The following is a 22,989-nucleotide window of genomic DNA, read 5'->3' on the forward strand; positions in this document are numbered from 1 at the left end:
GTCCTACAAATTGCACCAGCAACAGTCACCGAAATCTGGCCACCGGAACGGGAAAAATTGTTGCCTCTTTAAAATGCATAATAACCCTTATTTTCAAAAAATTTAAACATGGCCCATTATTGTTATAAAAAAATAATAATAATTAAAAATAGGGGGCAGGCCATAACTCTCGCCCCCCCCATCGGTCAACATGTTGAAAGAGATGACCCAAAATGGGTTAGAGGGTCGCCACCCCTGCTGAACTCCACAATACTAACATGTGTCGTATGTATTTGTTGAAAACAAACAACGATCGCGGGTGGTCAAACCCCGCACTCGCCACCCAAATATTAACACACCAAGCAACAAATGAATAGTCGAGATCGGTGGGGCTCAAACCCACCCGACCCACATGGTCGGCCCCCACCGGGCGGTCTCACTAACCACCAAACGGGACCATCTTCGCGTGTTGGAAATAATATGAGAGCGGGGGTGAATTAGTATTATCAAATCAATAATTTAATTTTCAAAACTGATTTGTATACGCTACTTCAGCTTAGTGAACTAGCGTGTATACGCAACTATACTTAATGAAACAAACGTATATGTAGAGATATTTTGATTTACCCAAATTACCATGTAGTGAACTTTAATCAGTATATCAGCAATTCATTAGACAGTGCAGTAAAAGAAGAATAAAGAATTACACATAAGCAACACACATAGACACCAAGATATAAGGTGGAGGAGGAGTTTCATTCTCCTATGGGAGAAGTGCACTCAGGGAAGAGGAAGCCCAAGTGGCTTCAGGACACCTTGAGAGATGCCACATCTGTTGCTGACCCTGAGGCCGGTCAGAGAGAGTAGACCACCTGAGAGGTTTTGTAGCTATATGGCAATGGTTACCAGCATCCTTGAATCTAAGCCTTCTAGCTATGAGGAGGTAGCTAGCCAGCAGGTCTGGAGAGAGGCCATGCAGGAGGAGCATTCTTCTACCATGAAGAATGATGTTTGGGAGGTGGTGCTGAGGCCTGAGGGCAAATCCGTGGTTAGTTCCAGATGGCTTTACAAGGTAAAGCATGCTGCAGATGGCAGCATTGAGAAATTCAAAGCGAGGTTTGTGGCTAGAGGATTCTCCCAGGTAGAGGGAGTTGATTATGAGGAGACCTTCACTCCCGTGGTTCGGTATACTTCGATCCGCTCCATTATATCGATAGCAGTAGAGATGGGTTGGAAGATCCACCAGATGGATGTGAAGACTGCATTTCTCAATGGCTTCATATAGGAGGAGGTGTACATTGAGTAGCCACAGGGCTTTGAGGTGCATGGGAAGGAGTCCCATGTGTGCAGACTGAAGAAGGCCCTTTATGGCCTAAAGCAAGCTCCTAGAGCTTGGTACTCTAGGATAGATACATACTTGCAGGGGTTGGGTTTCACAAAGAGTGAGGCAGATCCGAACCTTGACTTTATTGTGATAGGTGAGGAGCCTCTCATTCTGGTGTTGTATGTGGATGACTTGGTCATTACAGGTGTAGAGAGACTCATAGAGCACTGCAAGAGAGATCTTGCAGCGGAGTTTGAGATGAAGGACATCGGCTTGATGCATTACTTTTTGGGTTTGGAGGTGTGGCAGGAGGAGGGGCATTTCTTCCTGGGGCAGGGGAAGTATATTGTGGACGTCCTTGGCAGATTCCACATGGAAGATTGTAGACCCATGTCGACACCGATGATCACCAACTGGAAGAAGCTTCATGCTTCGGATTCTGAGTTGGTGGATCCCACATTGTACAGGCAGCTGATTGGTTTCTTGATGTATTTGGTCAACACTAGACCAGATATTTGTTTTGCAGTCAACACGATGAGTCAGTTTATGTGTGAGCCTAGGATGGTTCATTGGGTGGCTGCAAAACACATTTTGCAGTACTTGCAGGGGACAGTGGATTATGGTCTGGACTACAGGCAGGGGGATGGAGTGAGACTGGCAGGTTACATTGATTCTAATTGGGCAGGTTGTGCTTCTGATAGGAAGAGCACTTCAGGGTGCTGTTTTGGGTTGGGTTCAGCAGTAGTGTCATGGTTCAGCCGGAAGCAACAATCAGTAGCATTGAGTTCAGCGGAAGCAGAGTATATGGTAGCCAGTCTAGCTAGTTGTGAGGCCATCTGGCTTCGCAAGATGTTGTTTGGCTTATTTGGTTAGCCGTTGAGATCTTTAGTGATTTACTGTGATAATCAAAGTTGCATTAAACTCACGGAGAATCCAGTATTTCATGACAGGTCAAAGCATATCAGGATCAAATATCATTTAATCAGAGACTGTGTTCAGAAGGGCGCTGTGAAGTTTGAGTATATTCCCACTGATGAGCAGGTTGCATATATTCTTACCAAAGCCTTACCACGGGGCAAGCATGACTACTTCAGAGACAAGATGGGTGTGGTAAGGAACACCTTCCTCGGTAAGAGGGAGTGTTGAAATTTGGTACCGGAGGACAGGTGGTTCCCTAAGGCTTTGATCTTTGGCCTAGGGAAAAGTGTCCAAAAGAATTTAATTTTTCTCATAAAGTGACTTTATAATTTTTATAAAGTCAAATCTAATTTAAAAGTGAGTTTAAGTGATAAAGTTACTAAAGTCTAATTTTAAAGTGACTTTTATAAAGTCAATGAAAAATTAGAAATGAAAAATGACTTTGGAAATAAAGTGGGTCTTTATTAAAGTGGGGTGAATTAAAAAATAGAAAGTGAGATTTAAATGAGCATTTAATCTCAGCCCTAGATCTCAATCTATTTCAGCCATTGGATTTAGGGATCACCCAAAAGTCACTTAGGGTTGGATTAAGGGAGGAAAAGGAGGAAAAGATCATTCATTCTTTATGAGCAGATTGAGAGAGAGAGAGCAAGAGAGCAAGGGAGATCTCTGGACAAGAAGGAGAAAGAGGCAGCAGATCGGCACACATTCCAAGGCAGCATTTAAGCAAATCCATATAGCTAAATGAGCAAATAGTAAAAGGCAGATTTTTTTGGGCACGATTTTCAAGGAGGCGATTTTCTGCACAAAAATCGAGGTTTGTCCGTACAGTCCGTATGGTCCATACATTCCGTACACCAGTACATTCCATACACCCGTACAGTAGTTTTCTAGCTTGACTGTGAGGCCTGAAAATGAGATAAGTTGTAAAGTTTGCTTGCTGAAATTTTTGCTGAAAATTTTTCTCACTGTAAAAGGCATTTTTTCCATAAATAAGAAAGAGCTCTCGAACTGGTTTTCCCCAAGAGTTGTAAGGGGTTTTTCCAGGGTCACATTGACCAAAAATCACTGTGTTTAAATGTTTTAAATGGATGTTTGTACCTACTGATTTTTATTTCTGCATTTTCCAGCATTCTGTAAAATTTCCAGAATTTGTGTTTTCAGCAAAAAAAATTATTTTTTCAGTTGTTGAATGTATGGATATGGGAAAGGGAATTTAACTACATGAGAGAAATAAGGTGAAACTGAAAACCGGGGTGGGAAAACATAAATTTTTACATCCCGACAGAGAAGAATCTTGAGGGAATCTTCGAGATTGCTTGGAGGTTGAAATTCGCTAGAGTCAGAATGCAGCCAACTTTATACTCAAAAGTCTCGGAATCTCGCAAGGTTCATGATGGTGAGCTCAGATTTGTGATTTGAGCAACAGATTTCTATTCAACCCAGAGAAGGGAATATTTGGAGAATCGCGGGGAATCTACAAGATTCCTACAAGCCTAGATTTTGACGGTGTCAGAATTCAACAAATGGATAGTCAATTTTACACTTCTCGACGACAAAAATTCATTGGTGCAGTCATTTTTTTGAAGCCAAGCCTTCCATTTTTCGTCCAACTTCTGAAGTGAAGGTACATGAATTAGTCATGTCATGTTTTCCTTCATAATTGTTGAGATGATGTATCATGTTTTGAGATCCCTACTTGATGTTATTTTGTGGGATCGATTTTGCCACATTATGTGATATGTATTTAGCTTGTCAAGCTATGTATTGTTGTTGAGATCCCTTATAACTATGTTGAAGGGATACTCATTGCCACATTGTGTGAGATCATTTTAGTTTGACATGCTGATAGGAGGCCTTCTTGAGTGAGAATTCCTGTTAGTGGAACATCTCATGTAGAGACAAACCACTCTTGTTTGAGGGTGTATGTTCTTGCTATGACAAAGAGGCTTCCATGTGCATCATCATCATTTCCAGCATTATATGAAGTGGCCAACACCACCTTGACACCGGGCCTAGAGACGTACTCCACACTGGACGAACTCCATCATCAAATGTCTCGTGTTTTGATTTGTTGATCATTGTCATGTTTCCTCTTCTTTAAGAATTCACATATGTTATTTTATGCTCTTTAAAATGCAATTCTAACAACATCACATAAGTAAAAGGTCTTGGATGATTCTGGTAGCTGAAGGAACTCGGATAAATAATAGGTACACAAAAAATAATTCTTTCACAAGGTTGGTATACCCGTGCTCAAATGTAAGTTTGGTCACCAAATCAAGTAGTTTGTTGAACCATGTGAGATATGGTAGTGAGATCATGGCCATTAAAAATACAAAGTGGTTTCATATTTGAGTGCAACATAATAAAGAGATTAACATTGCTTAAGTTGAGCCATGTTGATCAATAGATAGTGATGATTGCTAGTAAGAAAATGTAGTATATAAGCCATGAGTATCAGGATAGTGGATCCAATGACAAATGTAGAGTGAATCCAAGGATTTATTACTAAATTATCCTTGATAAGTACAAATGTGGAACATGTGGATAAATGTCTTGTATTTGAGCATGGGAGAAATCATTTGGTTGATAAGAAATAATGTAAATCATTTCTGAGCAGAAACTATCCCATTGATGATGTTGTTAAGGAAGTTGAATGCTTAGAACAAATTTTGAAACATTGTTTCCCAAAGAAGATGAGGGGAAACATAAGTAGAAATATGAGTGCATGTATTGTATTAGAGGTGGATGAGCGATCATCATTATTTGAGGTTTCCTTCTCCATGTTATGTTTCTTATCTTTTAAAATTTTTTCAAATGTTGGAATTGGTGTGGAAAATGGGGAATTAATAAATATAACTTGTGAGAGGACACTATTATGTTTCAGGATCTAGAGGGAGGTATGAGAGTAGAGTTAGCGAATGGTGCATCTTAACTTGTAAAATATTTGAGATCCATTTACTTGTAGATCCCATTATGGGATGTCCTTGAGCTTCATTATGTTTTGTTTGCTACTAGTTTGAAGAAAAATCCTCTTTCAATTTCTTGTATGGTAGAGCTTTAGTGTAGAGTTGCATTTAAAGTATAGTTGTATTTACCAGCAATTGTAGTGTAGGAAGCCAGAATACATTGGGTATAGATGTGTTAGATGGATGTCTTTATAGGTTTCTTACTGATCTTAAGGCACTCATACATTTTAGTGGGAAGTTGTATGTGTTTTCTAGTCCTGAAGAGACATATGCAAAGCAAGTATGACAGGATGCTATGGAAATAGTTTGAAACCCTATTTATATAATTAGTGATTGATTCTAACCTTGTAGTAGATGGGACTATTATAGATTATATAGATTTGATTGTTGGAGTTTGTTAGAGAGAGGGAGTTGACATTGATTGTGCTATTGCCTTAGGATTTCTTACGAAGAGGGAGGTGACTTGTTGTAGTTAGCGTTTCACTTATTGAAGAATTTGAGCTGCATGTGTGAGACATCATGGTTATGGGTTTCTAACAGGATTTTCCCATGATGGTGATATAAGGGATGACAAAATTATGTAAATGGCTTACAATCCATGCGTATGTTCCTCAAGATTTTTATATGGTTAACATTCCTTGAATTGTTCCAAATGTTATGATACCATCTTGTGTTGTTAGATATAGGGAGACTTCCACATCTTACAATATTGATATTCCAACACAATGAAATGTAGTGGTGAGTTGGCATGTGAGGCTTGATGAGGAGGTGAGATCGCCTAGTTCATAAGTACATCCATAAAACACTGTAAAGAGTTTGGATGTAATTGTTCTGGACACTAATTCATAGATTAGAGATTGTTAGAATATTGAAAATATATAGAAACATATAAAATTATATGACAAAATAAGACATTACTATTCTAACTTCCTATGCATAATTAATACCACTTAATCAGTAAAAGGAAGAAGATAAGAGACAAAGGAAAGAACACACCAAATTTATGTTGTAAAACCTCAATGAGGAAATGTCCATGGGAAGATAGTAACATCTTTGTTAGCTTTAGAAATCTCCAATATTACAAAGAGAACCAACACAAATGATTCACCATTAAATAATGTTGAGACTATCATATTTTTTTTAATTTCTCATGGGACTCCATACCCTCTACTATATAGCAACATATTGAGGAATTGCATCCCCATAATACATGTGGGATAATGTAATTTCAATCTTTATATTATAAATCATTACGATGGTATTTTACTCCATGATGAATGTGGGATATACTTCATTTACAAAAAAATAGAGTTTCTTTTGACATAACCTAGACATTATTACTTTCCAAAGGGACACATTGCAATAGAGATGTTTTATTAAACACATACATTAATAATGATAAGAAGTCAATGAATACAATCTATTTTGAGCGTGGAACCTTCTATTAAAATGATTACAATACAAGGATATTTTCTAGTTCTCGTATTATTTTCCATTCTTTAATAATATTTGGTAGATATTTTGGACCATGATCTTGCCATTGATTAGCTTCTTTAGGAAACAAACATGGAAGACTGCATGTAGACATGAATATGGAGAAAACTCTAACTTTTAGGCCATGCTTCCAATTCTATGTATCACCCTATAGGTGCCATAGTACCTCGGTATTAATTTATCTGCAAACATACACCCTCAAGCATCATTTTTTTTAACCATAATCATTAGTGAGGAGATATAACTTTGACCAAGTTGAATGACACCATCCTCTAACATTACTTGAATTAGATGCTCAATATCACTCTTATGTGCATATGGATACCTATAATACCTAATTTTATATGCTACACTTCTAGGTTGCAAATGAATAAGAGGGTCATGATATCAAGCAAGTGAAATACCTTTATTCATCTATTGACTTCCCACCCTTCAGGAAAGGTGTCCTTGCTATGCTGACCATGGATCCTTTAAGATAAGATAACCAAGAGCTGGTAATCCTTCTTGAGGGACTTTGTCTTATATACATGGGTGGGTTCTTGTCGAAAATTCGATCTCTTTCACTGAGCATTTGGAAATATCTCTTGTGTTTACATAGTTGTGGGTAGCACAGAAAAGTGAGACCATGAGCTTCACTGGCTTGGGAAAGTGATACATGTGTTGATAATCCTCTATTCGAAAGGTAGCAACCTTCTGCCCGCTAACACTTCTCAATGTCATTGTCTTCTCATCAATGTGTGAGACAATTGATCTCATGATATCTGCACATGGGAAGGCTGGAAATCTGCATGCAACCTTGTATAGTCCTAATTGCTAGATGATGAGATACACCTTTCAGTCCTCTAAGTCTATCTCAAAGTCCTTTACAGAAGCATCTTTCACCTGCTACCATCTTAGTGATGATCCCTTTTCTATAAACAATTGAGTATCTACATACACTGGTAAGTGTACTAGCGCTTGCTTAACTGCTTCCCCATTATTGCTTTTAGTGGTTTCTTTTGAAGTAACTCTCTTACGTTCCATGGTAACAATTACTACTGTAGAGGTGCTCAAGAAATGTTGTACCTGTGGGACAGAAAAGACACTCATGGCAAGAAAATGTCAGTCTTAAGCAAATCTACTTTTAAGGCATGTTCAAGAAACAAACCATATATTTGATGTGGAGGATTGTGAAATTCCCATTGACAAAAGGGACTAGTTGCCTATGGGAATTTTAAACTACATAGTCTCAACAGTCAGGGTCAAATCTTGTGGCTTGAAACTGTGCAATGTGTAGTTCAACCTAGGCAGTGGTCTGGGAGAGACTACACATTGCACAGTCTAAGTGGCCAAGGTGACATGTTGGCTCCTAGAATTGCGCAGTACGTAGTTGGGGCTAGCCAGTACTGTGCACTGCGTAATTCCATAGGCCAAGATTGTGGCTTGAGCCTTAGGATTGTGCAGTGTCCATCTGGGCAGAGTGAAAACCAGCCAAGGAAAGTGCAGATCTGCCTAAGGGAAGTGGGGAAAATGAGAAAATTTGAGAGATAGTGTGATATTGAGTGAAAATATTACTAATTATGAGTAAATCCATGGAAGTCAAGTGCAACAATAAATCAAACAAAAGGAAAATCAAGTATGTCAAGAGATTCCCTGCAACGACGACCATTGGTGCAAAAAAAGGAAAACCAATGCGAAACTTGTGAAATACAATCTAAAACTTAAAACAACACTTCTACAAGTTAAAACAAGTTGAAACGCCAAAAAATATGAAGAGAAATAAGTGAAACAACACTCACACAAGCAAATGACAAAAGGGAGCAAAAGACAACAAAAGTGAAACTCACCCAAAAAAGCAACTACAATCGCACTAAAGGTTCCTTGATCTCCTTGGGAATGCTAGAGCTCTAATATTGAATGTGAAAATGAGCTCTAAAAGTGTCTATTAAATAGATTTTAGTGAATTAAGGATTTTGATATGTATGCCGAAAATCAAGGAAAAGGTGACACTTAGTGAAAGTTTCTAAAAATAGCGAAAGTGCCTCATTTGGGATACTAAAATTAGATCCCAATTTTTTAGGGATGCTTTTTTGTTTTACTTATTTTCCCATGAAAACTCGCCATGCACACTGCCGGGAAAGACTATGCAATTGTGGGGATTTGGACAACTTTCTGGCTCAGTGCACTGTGTAGTTTATGAGCTCAATGATGGATTTCACAGTTTCTCGGTTGAGTGCACTATGCAGTTTCTGAGCTCAATGATGGATTGTGCGGTTTCTCGAATCAATGTTGGGTTGCCTTCCATGACTACACAATTTATGAGCTCAAGGCTGACTGCTAGTCAAGACTATGCAATTCCCATCATCAAGGATGCTTGTCCTCAAGGATTGTGTAGTTTCTGGAGGCAAGCCCAAAATTGTTCAGAGACTAAGTTGGGACATCATCCTATGACATAGAAAGATCACCTAAGTGTGAAAGCAAGAAAGCACATGCACAAATGAAAAGATAAGTCTGAGTTGAAGCATGAATACTTGGGCCAGTGCAAGATGATCTCCTGTGGTTAAGAAGGGGGGCTCCAAATTCAAAGCATAGGCAAAATTTTGGAGGGTGGTTGTAGCTGTTAAACATAATTATGTTGAGATATACCTTAGTGAAGGCCTCCCATATCACATTCATCTGCTTCATAAATATTTTAATGGGACTCGATTGTTATATTTCAAAAATGCAACTTTCAGATGTCAAATATGTCATCATACATGGCACTTGTAGAATACATGTCGGCAAGCAGAAAGAAAAGCAAAGAAAAAATTGCATATGAAAAGGGGATGGAAATATATATATATATATATATATGTTTTCTTCAGAAGATGAACACGAAGAAATAGATGAGAATCGTCAACAAACAGAAGAACATAATCCACATGGATCCCAACTAAAGGAGGGAGAAAAGATGCATAATAATTATGAAAGTCTAGCTGACAAGCAAATGCTTTAGCAGTGATCCAGGATCTTGAGAAACAACATGAGGAAATATACAACAACTAAGGAGCAACCAAAACAATGCAAACCCACTCATCTGAGAGTTCAGACTCAGATAAAGAAGTGCCAGAAAAATTAGAAGGAGAAGAAATGGCAATTGTAATTGGCAATCCAAATGATGGGGGTTGGCAAAAAGTTCAAACAAGGAAAAGGAAAAAAGAGAAACTGAGTTTATCTTGGTAAATATAATCTCTACTTTTGGGCACTTTTTGCACATTATGAGTATAGGTAGTAGCTAGGCTACTATGTGTGCGCTAAGCACATGCAATATATATATATATATATATATATATAGAGAGAGAGAGAGAGAGAGAGAGAGAATTACTAATTATAACATTGTAATATATATATTACAATGTTATAGTTAAAATTTTAAATTTCATATTGGAGCTTAAATAGTGTTTGTTCCTTTATTTTTGTTTTATTGTTATTATTTGTCATTATTAAATTATATTGAGGTTTGAGTTACATATTGGATAAAATAATGACCTATTAGAAAGTAAGACATTGTTATTAGACTTGTGCTAAATGCACTCTAGTTTAGACATTTATCGGAACAATGATACCTTGAAATTCATTCACACCCCCAACCTTTCCCTATAAAATTTGAACTTAAAAGTAATGTTGCACAACTTGTGCTCAACAAATACTCACTAGCATATCACTAGTTGAATCGAGAAGACTCCGGAACAGTGAGGAAATAGCAGAAAAACTAAAAAATATCTCATTTTTTTGTATGAAAGATAAATTAATGGAATTTCCAACACATACAAGTTATAAAACCCTGGTTTACACAAGAATTCATAACATCATCTCATAAAATATGATCGTATAAGTTATAACATAACACAATTGAGATTTGTATTCAAAAATTTTAAAAGAAACTTGAAAAATGATTTCATAAACAAAATCACATATGGTAGCAACTTGCAAGTTATCCATGAATCATAACATAATTAGAAAACCAAAAATAGACAATGTCATCATGTTCCATGTCATGTCTCATGCATCAACACAAGGATGTATAGAATAAGCCCTCGATGAGCTAGTGCCAACATCATTGAGCTTAAACAACAATTGTGAGTAGGGGTGTTTGGAGTTTCCATTTGATAAAATGACTGACTAGAGGGATCTTGTGTCTCCTCATCAAGCCGACTCAAATAATCAGTGGGCAACTACTCCACAACCCATTCATATTCTAGCTCAATGTCATCCAATGCAATTGGATCTAAATCCTTTGGACACATTTGTTTAGGGAGTAGTCAAAGGTTTTAATAAATGTAGACAAGCTTTTGCAATCTCTCAAGCTCCAACCTGTTACGCCTTTTTCTATGGATATGTTCAAACACTGACCAATTGCGCTCACATCCTGAAGCATTGCAAGGCTGACTTAGAACTCTGACTGCAAATTCTTGTAATTTAGGTGCCTTAGTGCCACAATTTATCCACCAATTTGTTGTATAAAACAACAAAAAAGTTTAGAGTGTTGGAAATTGTAATGCCCAACTTAAAGAAATTACAGAATTTAAAAATTGAATCTTACATGACATTTTCTTATTCCTGAGCCATATGGTTGAGATAAATCCAAACATGCCATAAGCTTCCATGTATATGTATCATTGCAAATTGATTTTGTCTTGAATTTCTTAGTTCAAGAACATTCTCTTAATGTATATTATGATGCCTCTCATCACCTTGAGATATTTTTGAATATCAGACCCCTCATTATAGAATATGCTTGGATTTATATATGTTCTTATTGTATGCAATAGTGAATGTAGTTTCCTGACCCACCTGGAATAAATAATTTCTCATATATGGAGATATTTAGAAGAATTTTCCCTATAAAAAGCCTCGCTTGCCTCTTTGGCCTATGCATGCCCTCATAAATGTAGCCCATTTGAGGTTTGTCTCTATCTGTGATCCTTAAGACTTTCACAAGGGGCTTGGTTAAGCTAGCAATCTCAGTGACTTTCTCCCACAAGTCCTATTGGAAGACAAACACCTTCGCAACCATGGCATGAGGTATTGTGCAATCTTTTCAAAATAGCCATTGTTGTCTACAAAACATCCATCTTAAATTTTGGTAACCATTCAAAAAGAATTTGGGGGAGAGGAAATTGGTGGCAAAAGTTGTGACAACGAGCTGAATGAGTTCACCCTCTGTGAATTATCTCATACGACTCAGCACCCAAGCATGGTTATAAATGTACTTCGTTATTTTTTGCACTCTAAAAGAACATCTCGCAACCATGACAACTTTTTGATGTCCTCCAAAATTAGGTCTATACAATGGGCGGCACATGGGCTCTAAAAAATGGCAGGATACATTTTGGTTAGCATTCTTCCAACTACCACATAATTTGCATCATTGTCCATGATTACTTGGATAATATGGTTTACCCCGACTTCTTCCACAACCTATGACAACATTGAAAAAATCAGATTTGTGTCCTTTACATGTGAAGATGCATTAATCAACTTTAGGAACATGGTTCCTTTAGATAAAATGACAATAAGGATGATGCTTGTTCTACCCCTCTCATCTATCCACCCCTCTGACATAATTGTGCACCCAATGGTGAGGTCTTCCACGAGTTTTTAATGATGCCCGACAATGCCTTGACACATTCAAACTCCTCATTGAGGTCCTTTATTAGAAAATAGAGAGAGAACACAAAGAGGGATTAAACGCACAACACCAAACACATTCTATATTCATTTGTGACATAAAATAATTACATATATAAGAATTAGATCATTGACTTCTAGATGATAAGCTCCGAAGAAGGTGGATCTATGACTCATAAACACTCACACACATAGGGAAATAACTATTTCTAGAATCACACCTAGAGACTCACAATGGAAACTCAAGCCAACTTTGAAGTCATGGAAGCAATACTCCCAATACCCTCTCTTAATGCTTACATGACAATGATAAAAAATAGACATTACAACAATAGATAAATCTTTGTCAAAATTTTCTGATATGCTCATCACTAGCACTCATATCCACTATGAAATCTCACAGTTTTCGCTCTTTTCTTCACCACACTTTCGAGCTTCCCACATCAGAGCATCATTGATGTGATTTGCAGAATTGACGCTTCTCAACCTCCCGGAGCGCAAGTGGTGAGTCTTGACACTATACCATTGGTGGTCCAACCTTCCTTCTAGCTAAGTTCCTCGCCCTGAAACTTAAGCCCCTGGTTGGCCGCACTGAGTCCTTCGTGAAAGACTCTGCATCCTTCATTAAGGAGCTTAAAGATATTAAACTTGACCCTGATGACATCCTTGTCAGCTTTGATGTGGTCTCCCTTTATACCTGCATCCCTATAAAGGAGGCCCTGGAAGTGATCTATCGCCTAACGGATCCCGATACCGCGCATCTGGTTGAGATCTGTCTCACTTCCACTTTCTTCTGTTTCGAGGGTGAGTTCTTTGAACAGACTTGTGGTGTTGCCATGGGTTCCCCCCTTTCCCCTATTGTCGCCAATCTCTTTATGGAAGATTTCGAAGCCAAAGCTCTAGCCTCGGCTCGTCTCCTTCCTAAGCTTTGGAGAAGATATGTAGATGACACTAATGTCATCTGGTCCCATGGCCAAGAGGAGCTGGATCGCTTCTTCAATCACCTCAACTGTCAGTCCTCTTCCATTAAGTTCACCATGGAAAAAGAGGTTAATGGTTGCCTCCCTTTCCTGGATATTCTTATTTCTAAGAATATGGATGGCTCTCTCTCCCACTCAGTATTCCGAAAGAAAACGCATACTGAGCAGTATCTTCATGCCGATTCCCATCATTTCCCTGCTCAAAAGATGGGTGTTCTTAACACCCTTGCTACTCGTGCCCTGAGGATCTCCGATAATAAGAGCTTTGATAAGGAGCGATCCCATCTCCTTAATGTCTTTGTGGAGAATGGCTACAGTAGGCGCCTAGGTCAGAGGGCTTTCCTTAAAGCCTCTAAAAATGCGTTAATTAATAAAGAACCGAAGGAGCGCCGACTAGGGGTCCATCTTCCCTATGTACAAGGAACCACAGACAAAATTGCTCGGATCCTTAAGAGGTATGACATCCCCTCTACCTTTAGACCCCTCAACACCATTCGTAAATCCCTCCGATCGGTGAAAGATTCTGTTGACCCTATGGACATGAAGGGTGTCTACTTGATCCCTTGTTCTTGTGGAACCCCCTATATCGGGGAAACAGGACGCTCCATCCATCAGAGGATAAGTGAACATGTAGCTGACCTAAGACATGGGAGAACCAAGTCTTCAGCATTAGCAGAGCATGTGGAAAAGACCAAGCATCAGGTTTGTATTGAGGAGGCCAAGGTTGTTGCTAAGGTTGCTCATTTCCATCATTGTAAATTCAGGGAAGCTATTGAGATTGAAAGAAGGCCTAATAATCTCAATAGAGATGATGGCTGGAAAATCAGTAGCTGTTGGATCCCTGCCCTGTCGTCTTAGTCTTTCTCCTTCCCCCCTCCTTTTAGCTTTTGTGCTCGCTTTCTGTGTCCCCCCTGAAGCCTTCCTTCCTCCTAAGGTTGATTCGTTTTGCTCTGTCCCTCCCCATTTTTATTTTTTGTCGTTCTCTCTGGTTTATTTTTATTTCTTATTCATATACCTTATTTATATATACTTATTATTATTATTATTATTATTTTTATTTTTTTAATTAATTAGTTTATTTATTTTATTTTACTTTTTAATTTATTTATTTTATCTATTTATTTATTTTATTTTTATTTGATTTTATTTTTAATTTAATTTTTTTTTATTTTTTTATTTTTTAATTTTATTTTATTTATTTTTTATTTATTTATTTATTTATTTTTATTTTTATTTTTATTTTTTTAATTTTTAATTATTATTATTATTATTATTATTATATATTATTATTTATTTATATATATATATATATATATATATATATTTTTATTTTTTTTATTTTTTTTTCTTCAGTATAATGATCTATTTATTATTTTATTCCTTTTTCAACTATCTTTTACCTTAGCTCTGTTCTCTTTTATATGTTTTGATTTTTATTATTATATTCTTTTATTATTGTTATTATTTTTATTTATTTATTTTTATTTTTATTTTTATTTTTAAACTAACCTTGACTAACCTCCTTCTGAGTTTTTCCTAAGTTTTAGTTTTATTTATGTATTTATTTATTTATTTTTAATTTTTAAACTAACTTGTACCTTTATTAGCTTTATTTTATTTTTATTTTTATTTTTTATTTTTATTTATTTGTTTTTCCTCTTTTATTTTGATTTATTATTAATTTGTCTTTTCAACTAACTTTTACCCTTACTAGCTTGGTTCATTTATATTTTTATTATTTTTTCCTTTTTATTTTATTCTCACTAACTGTTATTCTATACCCTATGTATATTGTATTATAATATTTCTTATAACTTATATTTTTATTAAACTTTTAACTAACTAGTAACATTAACACCTATTTAATTATTTTATTTATATAAAAATCTTATATCTTAAAAAGAATGGTCATCTAATATAACTATTTTATTTTGACTTTTTAACTTTGGTCCCATAGGCAAAATTAGCCATTGGATAAGATAGCAGTTGGGGGTCTCTGCTCATACTATTTAAATTGCATAGCTAGATCTATTTCTTCAACTTGTCCTGACGATGAACCACACTAGTTGGTTCGAAACGGGTCGACAAATGATATTCTATGTGATTTACGTTGAAGAATCTCTCATAAATTGATATGGATCACACAAGCCTCAATTCGACAACTAAACCATCTTATATAGGAACTACAACCATCTGTGAATTCAAAGCCCTCTTATATAGGAACTACAACCAAATTCAAAGCCCTCTGCAGCGTTCATCAGTAATCGAGGATAACATTCTGAGTGTCTTCAACAAACAATTCTACACTTAACATTGCATAAAATAACCTATAGTGATGCTACGATGGGTCACACACTAGCTTGCTCTTATTAAAAACTAATGCTCTAAGAGCACCATGGATCACTTTAATCGGTTAAATAGTTAACATGTTCTTTGTGGTTATGCATTTAATTTTTACCAACAATTCCTTTTTACCATTAAAATTTCTAATAACGACCCCTTTTCTTTCTTTTTTTTAACTCCCACCCATTAAATATTTTTCAAACAAATAATTAAAATAACCTTAAAATATTCCGCTTTAAAAATAAAGCTCAAAATAAATAATGTTTTCACCCATCGAACATTATAAAGAAATGTGGCCAAATTAACCATTTTACCCTAATCTCAGACTCAAACTCTGCACCAGCGACCTTCCGAGATCGATCGCGTCAAGCTAAAAATGATATGAGTTCTATATCATATCGAAACCGGAAAATGCAACAATCCCTCTTAGTTCTTCACACATACAATGTTCCTTTGCATAGGGTCGGTACAGCTGCCAATGGTTTTTTCCAGTGAACTCTGTTAGCCTTAGATAAATGCTCAACTGGTCTTGGATCGACTCTGCTACTTCCCTATTTTCTTTTGTTGGCCCTCTTGTGCTTGGATAAATTAGATAACATGACAGAATTGGGTGCCAGATCGCTGTCTCCTTTGGTGCAGCACTTCATTCGAGGACCCGTCATTGCCAACACAAGTGAATTTGAATGCGATCAGCATCATGCCCCCGTCTATATCTCTCGGTCTAATTCTTCTCACACATCTGTGGCCCGGATCAATGATTGTAACTATGTGCACCAATTCTACCTTGTCGGACAAATCCATAGCTTTTGACATAACGCATGGAACGAAGCCAGTCAATACTTAAACCCTCAGACCTTCCTTATCTTAGCAGCGGTAAATCTTCTAAAGAAAATAGATCTCTCCCTTTAGATCAAATACGTTGGATTTCCTTTTTTTCCTAAGGCGGATTTCATCCACACTAAAAGAAATAAAATAAACAAATATTTCCATGTTGCCTAATGCATGCGGCCACTGCGTCCTTGGGCAGAGTTGAAGAATGTATTAAAAGAGCTTATTCTTGGTTGACTGAAGCAGGGATGAGTAAATGTGATCCGCTTGCTTTGAAAATGACAACTCTGAAATTTCTTTCGATAAAATTGGCGGCCCTAGCATCTCAGAAAACACACAAAACACAACAATATTTTCTATCACACCAGAAATTTTCACACACATATCTAAGCTACACCAACTCTAATTATAAAGAATACAATTCAAAGTGCTATCACATTTTCTTGGCTTTCCTGTGAATGAGTAAGATTCAAAGTGCTATCACATTTTCTTGGCTTTCCTGTGAATGAGTAAGATTAAAATAGGTTCTGATACCATATTAGAAAATAGAGAGTAGAAAGAACTATTAAACACACAATACCAAACACATTCTATATTCATTGATCATATAAAATAATTATATATATAAGAATTAGATCATGAATTCTAGATGATAAGATCTGAAAAAGAGGATCTATGACTCATGTACAACTCACTCATATAAAAAAAATAACTATTTATAAAATCCAATATCTTTCTCCCTAAATAAATTATTAAGAGATGCTTTGTAGCCGGACCTAGCACATGCAATTGCATCTACCATGGGTTGGAAACCTAAAGTAGCACATGCAATTGCATCTACCATGGGTTGGAAACCTAAAGTAACTTTGCATTGTTAAACTGGATCTCATTATGATACCAAAACCTCTTCAGTGCCATATCTGCCCTCTTTTTTTCATTAGAAGTTTCCAAGCTCGACTGAGATCTCAAACTAATGCAAGGAAGAAAGAAAGAATATCTTATATGAGATGCATTTCCTACAACATTTGATGAGGCGGAACCTATAGCAACATTGCCGCCATATGCTTCATTTTTTCTCTCTTAGCATTTTCTACTTCAATGGCATATTCGCATGCATTTTCACTGTGACTTCTAGAGGGCAATGATCACAAATTACCACATCCCTAGCCACTATTCTGGAGGGCAATGATCACAAATTACAGCATCCCTGGCCACTATTCTAGCCAGGTGGTATTTCAATCTATTTATGTCTCTGAATATGTCTAGGGAGGGACACCACAGTGGAACAAAAGTTGCATTTGATTCTCTAGTCAGAATTGATACTTTCATGGGTATCATATTCCACTCCATCAAGAGGCCTTTTAGAATTGGATTTAGCCTTAGAAGCCATGGAATTATAGATCACAAATCAAGATAACAATCTGATTTTAAATAGGAAAAATATGTTAAAAAAATGTATTTTTTTTAATCACAAATGCCTGCAATTAAAAAGAAACCACACACAAAACACAACAATATTTTCTATCACACCAGAAATTTTCACACACACATCTAACCTACAACAACTCTAATTATAGAGTAATACAATTCTAAGTTTTCTAGTTTAACGGGTGAAGGAGTAAGACATCAGGGAAAATTTTAGGGATTGGAGTTTAACATAAAATTTCTACCTTTTGGCCAATTTTATGGTCCCTAATATGCAAAATGTAAAATGTTTGATCATACTTCTATAAAAATATTTAGATTTATAATTATTTTATAGTCTCACAGTAACCATCATCATCATCATCATCATATAAAATTTTGGTGATATTTAAAGTAAAATAATTTTATATTGTAAAATTTGGGGGAATCACTTAAAAAAAATTAACTAATATTACTTTTGGGAAAATCATGAAAAATTAGCCCACCTGCCAGTATTAGCACTTAAAATTTTCCTTGACCAGGCTCTGGTACCATATTAGAAAATAGAGAGAGAGCAAAAAGAAGGATTAAAATCACAACACCAAACATAGTCTATATTCATTGATCACATAAAACAGTTACATATATAAGAATTAGATCACTGACTTCTAAATGATAAGATCCCAAAAAAATTGATCTATGACTCATAGAGAGCCACAATGACAACTCAAGACAACTTAAAAATCATGAAACATTACTTCCAATATCTTTCTCCTTAAATGAATTATAAAAAGATACTTTGTAGCTTAAGCTAGCACATGCTATTGCATCTAGCATGGGCTGAAAAGCCTAAAGTGACATTGCATAGTTAAATGGGAGGTCATCATGATACCAAAACCTGCCAGATCTGTCTTCTTCTTTTTCCTTTAAAGTTTCCAAGATCGACTAAGATCCCATAGTAGGACGAAAGAAAAAATATTTTATATGAGATGCATTTCCTACAACATTTGATGAGGCAGAACCTATAAGAACATGGGGACCCTGTGAATCCACCCATTGTTGCAGCCTCATGCTTCATTTTTACTCTCTTATCATTTTGTACCTGAATGGCATATTAGCATGCATTTTCAATGTGACTTCTGGAGAGCAATGAGCAATGATCACAAATTACGGCATCCCTACCCAACATTCTAGCCAGGTGGTATTTCAATCTGTTTATGTCTAGAGACACCACAGTGGGACAAATGTTGCATTTGATTCTCCAGTCAGAATTGATATCTTCATGGATATCATATTCCGAGACTTCATCAAGACGCCTTCTACAGTTGGATTTAGCCTTAGAAGCCATACAATTATAGATCACGAATCAAGATAACAATCTAATTTTCAACAGAAAACCTATGTTAAAAGAATGTAATTTTTTTTTAATTGCAGACGCCCGCAATTAAGTGTGGCTGCTGCATAGGCCTGCAACAAAAAAATAAAAGAAGAGCTCATAGAGGCTTGTAACGTTATGTCTGTTACAGAACTATGTAGGTCTGTCTCAGGGCCACAAAGGCCCTCTCCCTGGATGGGGCCTGTTGTTTCCGGCCAACGGGAGCCTGCTCCAATATTTTTTTTTTAAATAATTAAAAAATAACTCAAATTTTTTTTCCGCTGTATCTACTTCAAAGAAATTTGAATAGCCATTATTGTTAAATAGCATATCTCTTTGTTATTATTCTTTATTTTTTTTTTAAATTTTAAATTAACTTTATGGATTTATATTTTCCAGTGCGCTGATCTCGAAGGAGGTTCGGTTTTGACATCACCTGTGCTCCAGCTTGGAAGCACCCAGTGCATTGATGTTGAGACTCAACTGGTTATGGGACTTCCAAATGTATAAGATCACCTTCCTCTCTTATAAAATGTTAGTAATGGATATGTAAACTCGCCTTATTTTCATTATACAAATAAGCTTTACTACAGCAGTACCTTTCCTGTTATCTTGTAAACCAATTATCAACAGTGTGAATCAAGATTAGAATGCGAGTGTAATCCTTTTTGTATTAAGTTGAACTCAACCTGGAACTAGGAAAGGTCACCGATGGCCATTCTCTCTCTACTTTACCAACCTCAGAGAATGAAACCAATCTGGTCTGTGCTTCCCCTTGGTCTGTGGTAAGGAGGAAAACCTACCCTACTATCCTCCTTGGTCTTATGTAAACGAATGAAGTATCAAAACAATGTTGATCAACGCCGGAATTTGAGTGCAGTATCTTTTAAGTATTTTGTAAAGTATACATCAAACGTGCCATGTTAAAGATTTCTTTTAATAATATTTGTAAATAAATATTATATTTTATTTGGTATTAGTGTTAAATTTGAATTTTGATAACTTGATATCAGAATGATAATTACAATTAAGACAACTTAATAGGTTAACGAACTAGTTTTAAAGAATTGGTATTTTATTATGATATGAAATGACGCACAGAGATTAAATGGAATAAGGCATTTCTTATTCATTTGGGATAGTAGATTAAAAATATCTAATAAATCAATTATCTAATTTTAGAGTTCGATGTTCTATCGTGAGATCAAAGGGGCAAAAGGGCCGTGAGTAATCAAATGGAAAAGTGCGCCCCCTTATACGTTTGGGCTTAAGTATATTAATTTAAAAAATTATTATATAAAATAAGAATATGAAATTAAGTGATTAATAAATATATATATGAAATTATTTAAATTAATAAATGGGAAAAATATTATATATAAAAAACATAGTTTAATCTAAGATAAATAAACATAACTTTTCCCTGATGGGGTGATGAATGTTGGCTTTAGATGGTGGTGTGGTGGCACATGGAGCCCCATAGGCCTCCACGCTCTCCACATAAGAATTTATGAAGCTCAACAGTACCTTGTACTCACTCACCGGCTCTTGCTGCGATAGTTTATATGAAGGCAGGGAGACCTCAAAAGGCTATTAAACCACTTTGGGCGATGAGGAGGGAGTGTTTGGTGATAGTTTGTCTGGTGTTAATGCTACATGGTTGCAGTTCTAGCTAGGGGTAGACGAGCATTGTTTTTATATTGCTTAAGCTAAGAGGAGAGAAACCACGAGCAGCCAGAATGGCCATGGGATCCATGAGCTCTCTCTGCCCCATAGCAACATGAAACTCCAAGGCATCAACCCTTTCTCTCCGTGAATTGGGATAACTCACGGCACTTATGGGTTCTCTCGGTTTGGTTATGGGGAAATCTAAGGGGGGACTCTGCTAGCCATCTCATCAGTGGTATCTTGTCAACGGGTGAGCTTTGTGCAAGACCGACTCCAATGGAAACTTGGGATCTCTCTATGGCTTCATGTTCTTCTACCTTTGCGGGAGGGCGAATAATGTTTAGAACAATGCCTTATTCTCGAAAGTGCATGGTTGGGTCTCTGTAATGACTTCTGTTTACTCCTTCTGCAAGTTCAATACAATTTGTTTTGGTTCTTTTCTCTGGTTAGGTGGAACTTCATCCTCTCTAGGGTGGCTAGTGATTACTAGGGTGTTCTAAAGCCTCGTGAGAGGGGACATATGCACTGAAACTATGGTAGAGAAGCCAAGCTCTGCTACTGAAACTATGGTAGCCATCATTCTAGAGAGGATGCAGATTCCACACCTCCTTGGAGTCTATAGTTGCTCGATTGCTAACATTTATCTCAATATTGATACTCTAAGGGAGCATAGGTACGAAGATAGAAATGAATTGGTAGCTTATATCAATGATCTTCAACACATGTAGAACAAGATCTTGGACTCAGTGGAAAGTCTACATTGTCACCACAGGTGAACAAATGACCACCTCCGCTCCCTGGAAGTGAGGGTGGCACACATAGACTTCCACATGCATGAACATGTTGCTCTCTTTGTTGCTCCTCCCTCCTTTCCTCCAAATCCACCTCCATAATGTGGATTCCTATGATATGTATTTTTGCTTATTTTGTGCTTTGTAAGTAGTGGCATGTAAGCCAACCTGAAATAACTAGTGACACCAGTATTCATGGTCTTCCTCCAGGCTACTTGTTCCTTAAAGCTAGGCTTAAACCAAATTCTAAGCCTATGGTGTAAAAAAAACATAACTTCAAAAAAAAAATGTTTGAATTTCATAACTTAAAAAAAAATAATTCGAGAAATTCAAATTATAACCCAATAAAAATTTTAAGTAACTTTTAATAGAGCTTTTGTTTTTCAAGTTTTAGATTTCAAAATATTTTTTTTTACTGATAACTTAATTTGAATAGTTTTCAAAAGTCTGGTTTAACTTTTAAAATAAATTTAAATAAAAGAGATTTATAATTTTTTGATATATATAGCATTTAAAAATAATCATTATAATAAAAGACTCAAAATTTCAATATCAATTAGTAAAACACTTCAATATCCATCAATGAATATTTTAATTTCTTTTTAAATAAAATAGTTTTATATCAGATTTATTTATATAGAGATATACAAAATAATTAAACTTAAAACTTTTTTTATTCAATAGATAAATGCCTTTTCTTTTATGTTTATATTAAAAAAAATTAACATCAAAAAATTTATTAGATAAATGTTTTTTCTTTTATGTTTATATATAAAAAAAAATTAATATTAAAAAAATTATTGTTGTATTAAAAATCACTTTTTAAAATATAGTATGAAAGAGATGTGTAATGTGTAATTTCTTTGATGACATTTAAAAAATTCAATCTTACTTAATTGATATTTTTTTTAATGTAAAATTGGGAAAGATTTGCACTTTAAAAAATTTGATGTATCTCCATCCATAATATATTTGTAGTTATGTTAAGTATATTATTAATAAGAAGAACCTAATCCATAACATATCCCACCATCCATAATATATTTATAGTTATGTTAAATATATTATTAATAAATCCGACAATCCATAATATATGTGTAGTTATTTTAAGTATATCATTAATAAAAAGAGCCTACTCTATAACAGATCTCATGTTGAGTTGCAATAAAAACCCTTATATGTAAACGATCTACACTAAACAAAAATTAATCTTTTTACATACAAACCTCCTTTTTAAAATAAAAAACTTAGAAAAAAATTTTAC

General features: G+C 35.8%; 1 protein-coding gene across 1 annotated transcript in view; it reads left to right on the forward strand.

The window, feature by feature from the left end:
* LOC149212066 (MADS-box protein SOC1-like) overlaps positions 1-20,235 on the forward strand; it is a 30,101-nt gene extending 9,866 nt beyond the window's left edge. The window contains exon 4 of the mRNA XM_089390539.1: positions 19,666-20,235. Coding sequence (XP_089246665.1) covers positions 19,666-19,776 — 111 coding nt within the window. The 3' untranslated portion in view covers positions 19,777-20,235. The remainder of the gene's footprint in view (positions 1-19,665) is intronic.
* Positions 20,236-22,989: the final 2,754 nt, after the last annotated feature.

Source organism: Pinus tabuliformis, chromosome 1_1 (genome assembly GCF_031772625.1).
Source record: "Pinus tabuliformis cultivar Carrire ecotype Pingquan chromosome 1_1, CPIR1, whole genome shotgun sequence".
Lineage (NCBI taxonomy): Eukaryota > Viridiplantae > Streptophyta > Pinopsida > Pinales > Pinaceae > Pinus > Pinus tabuliformis.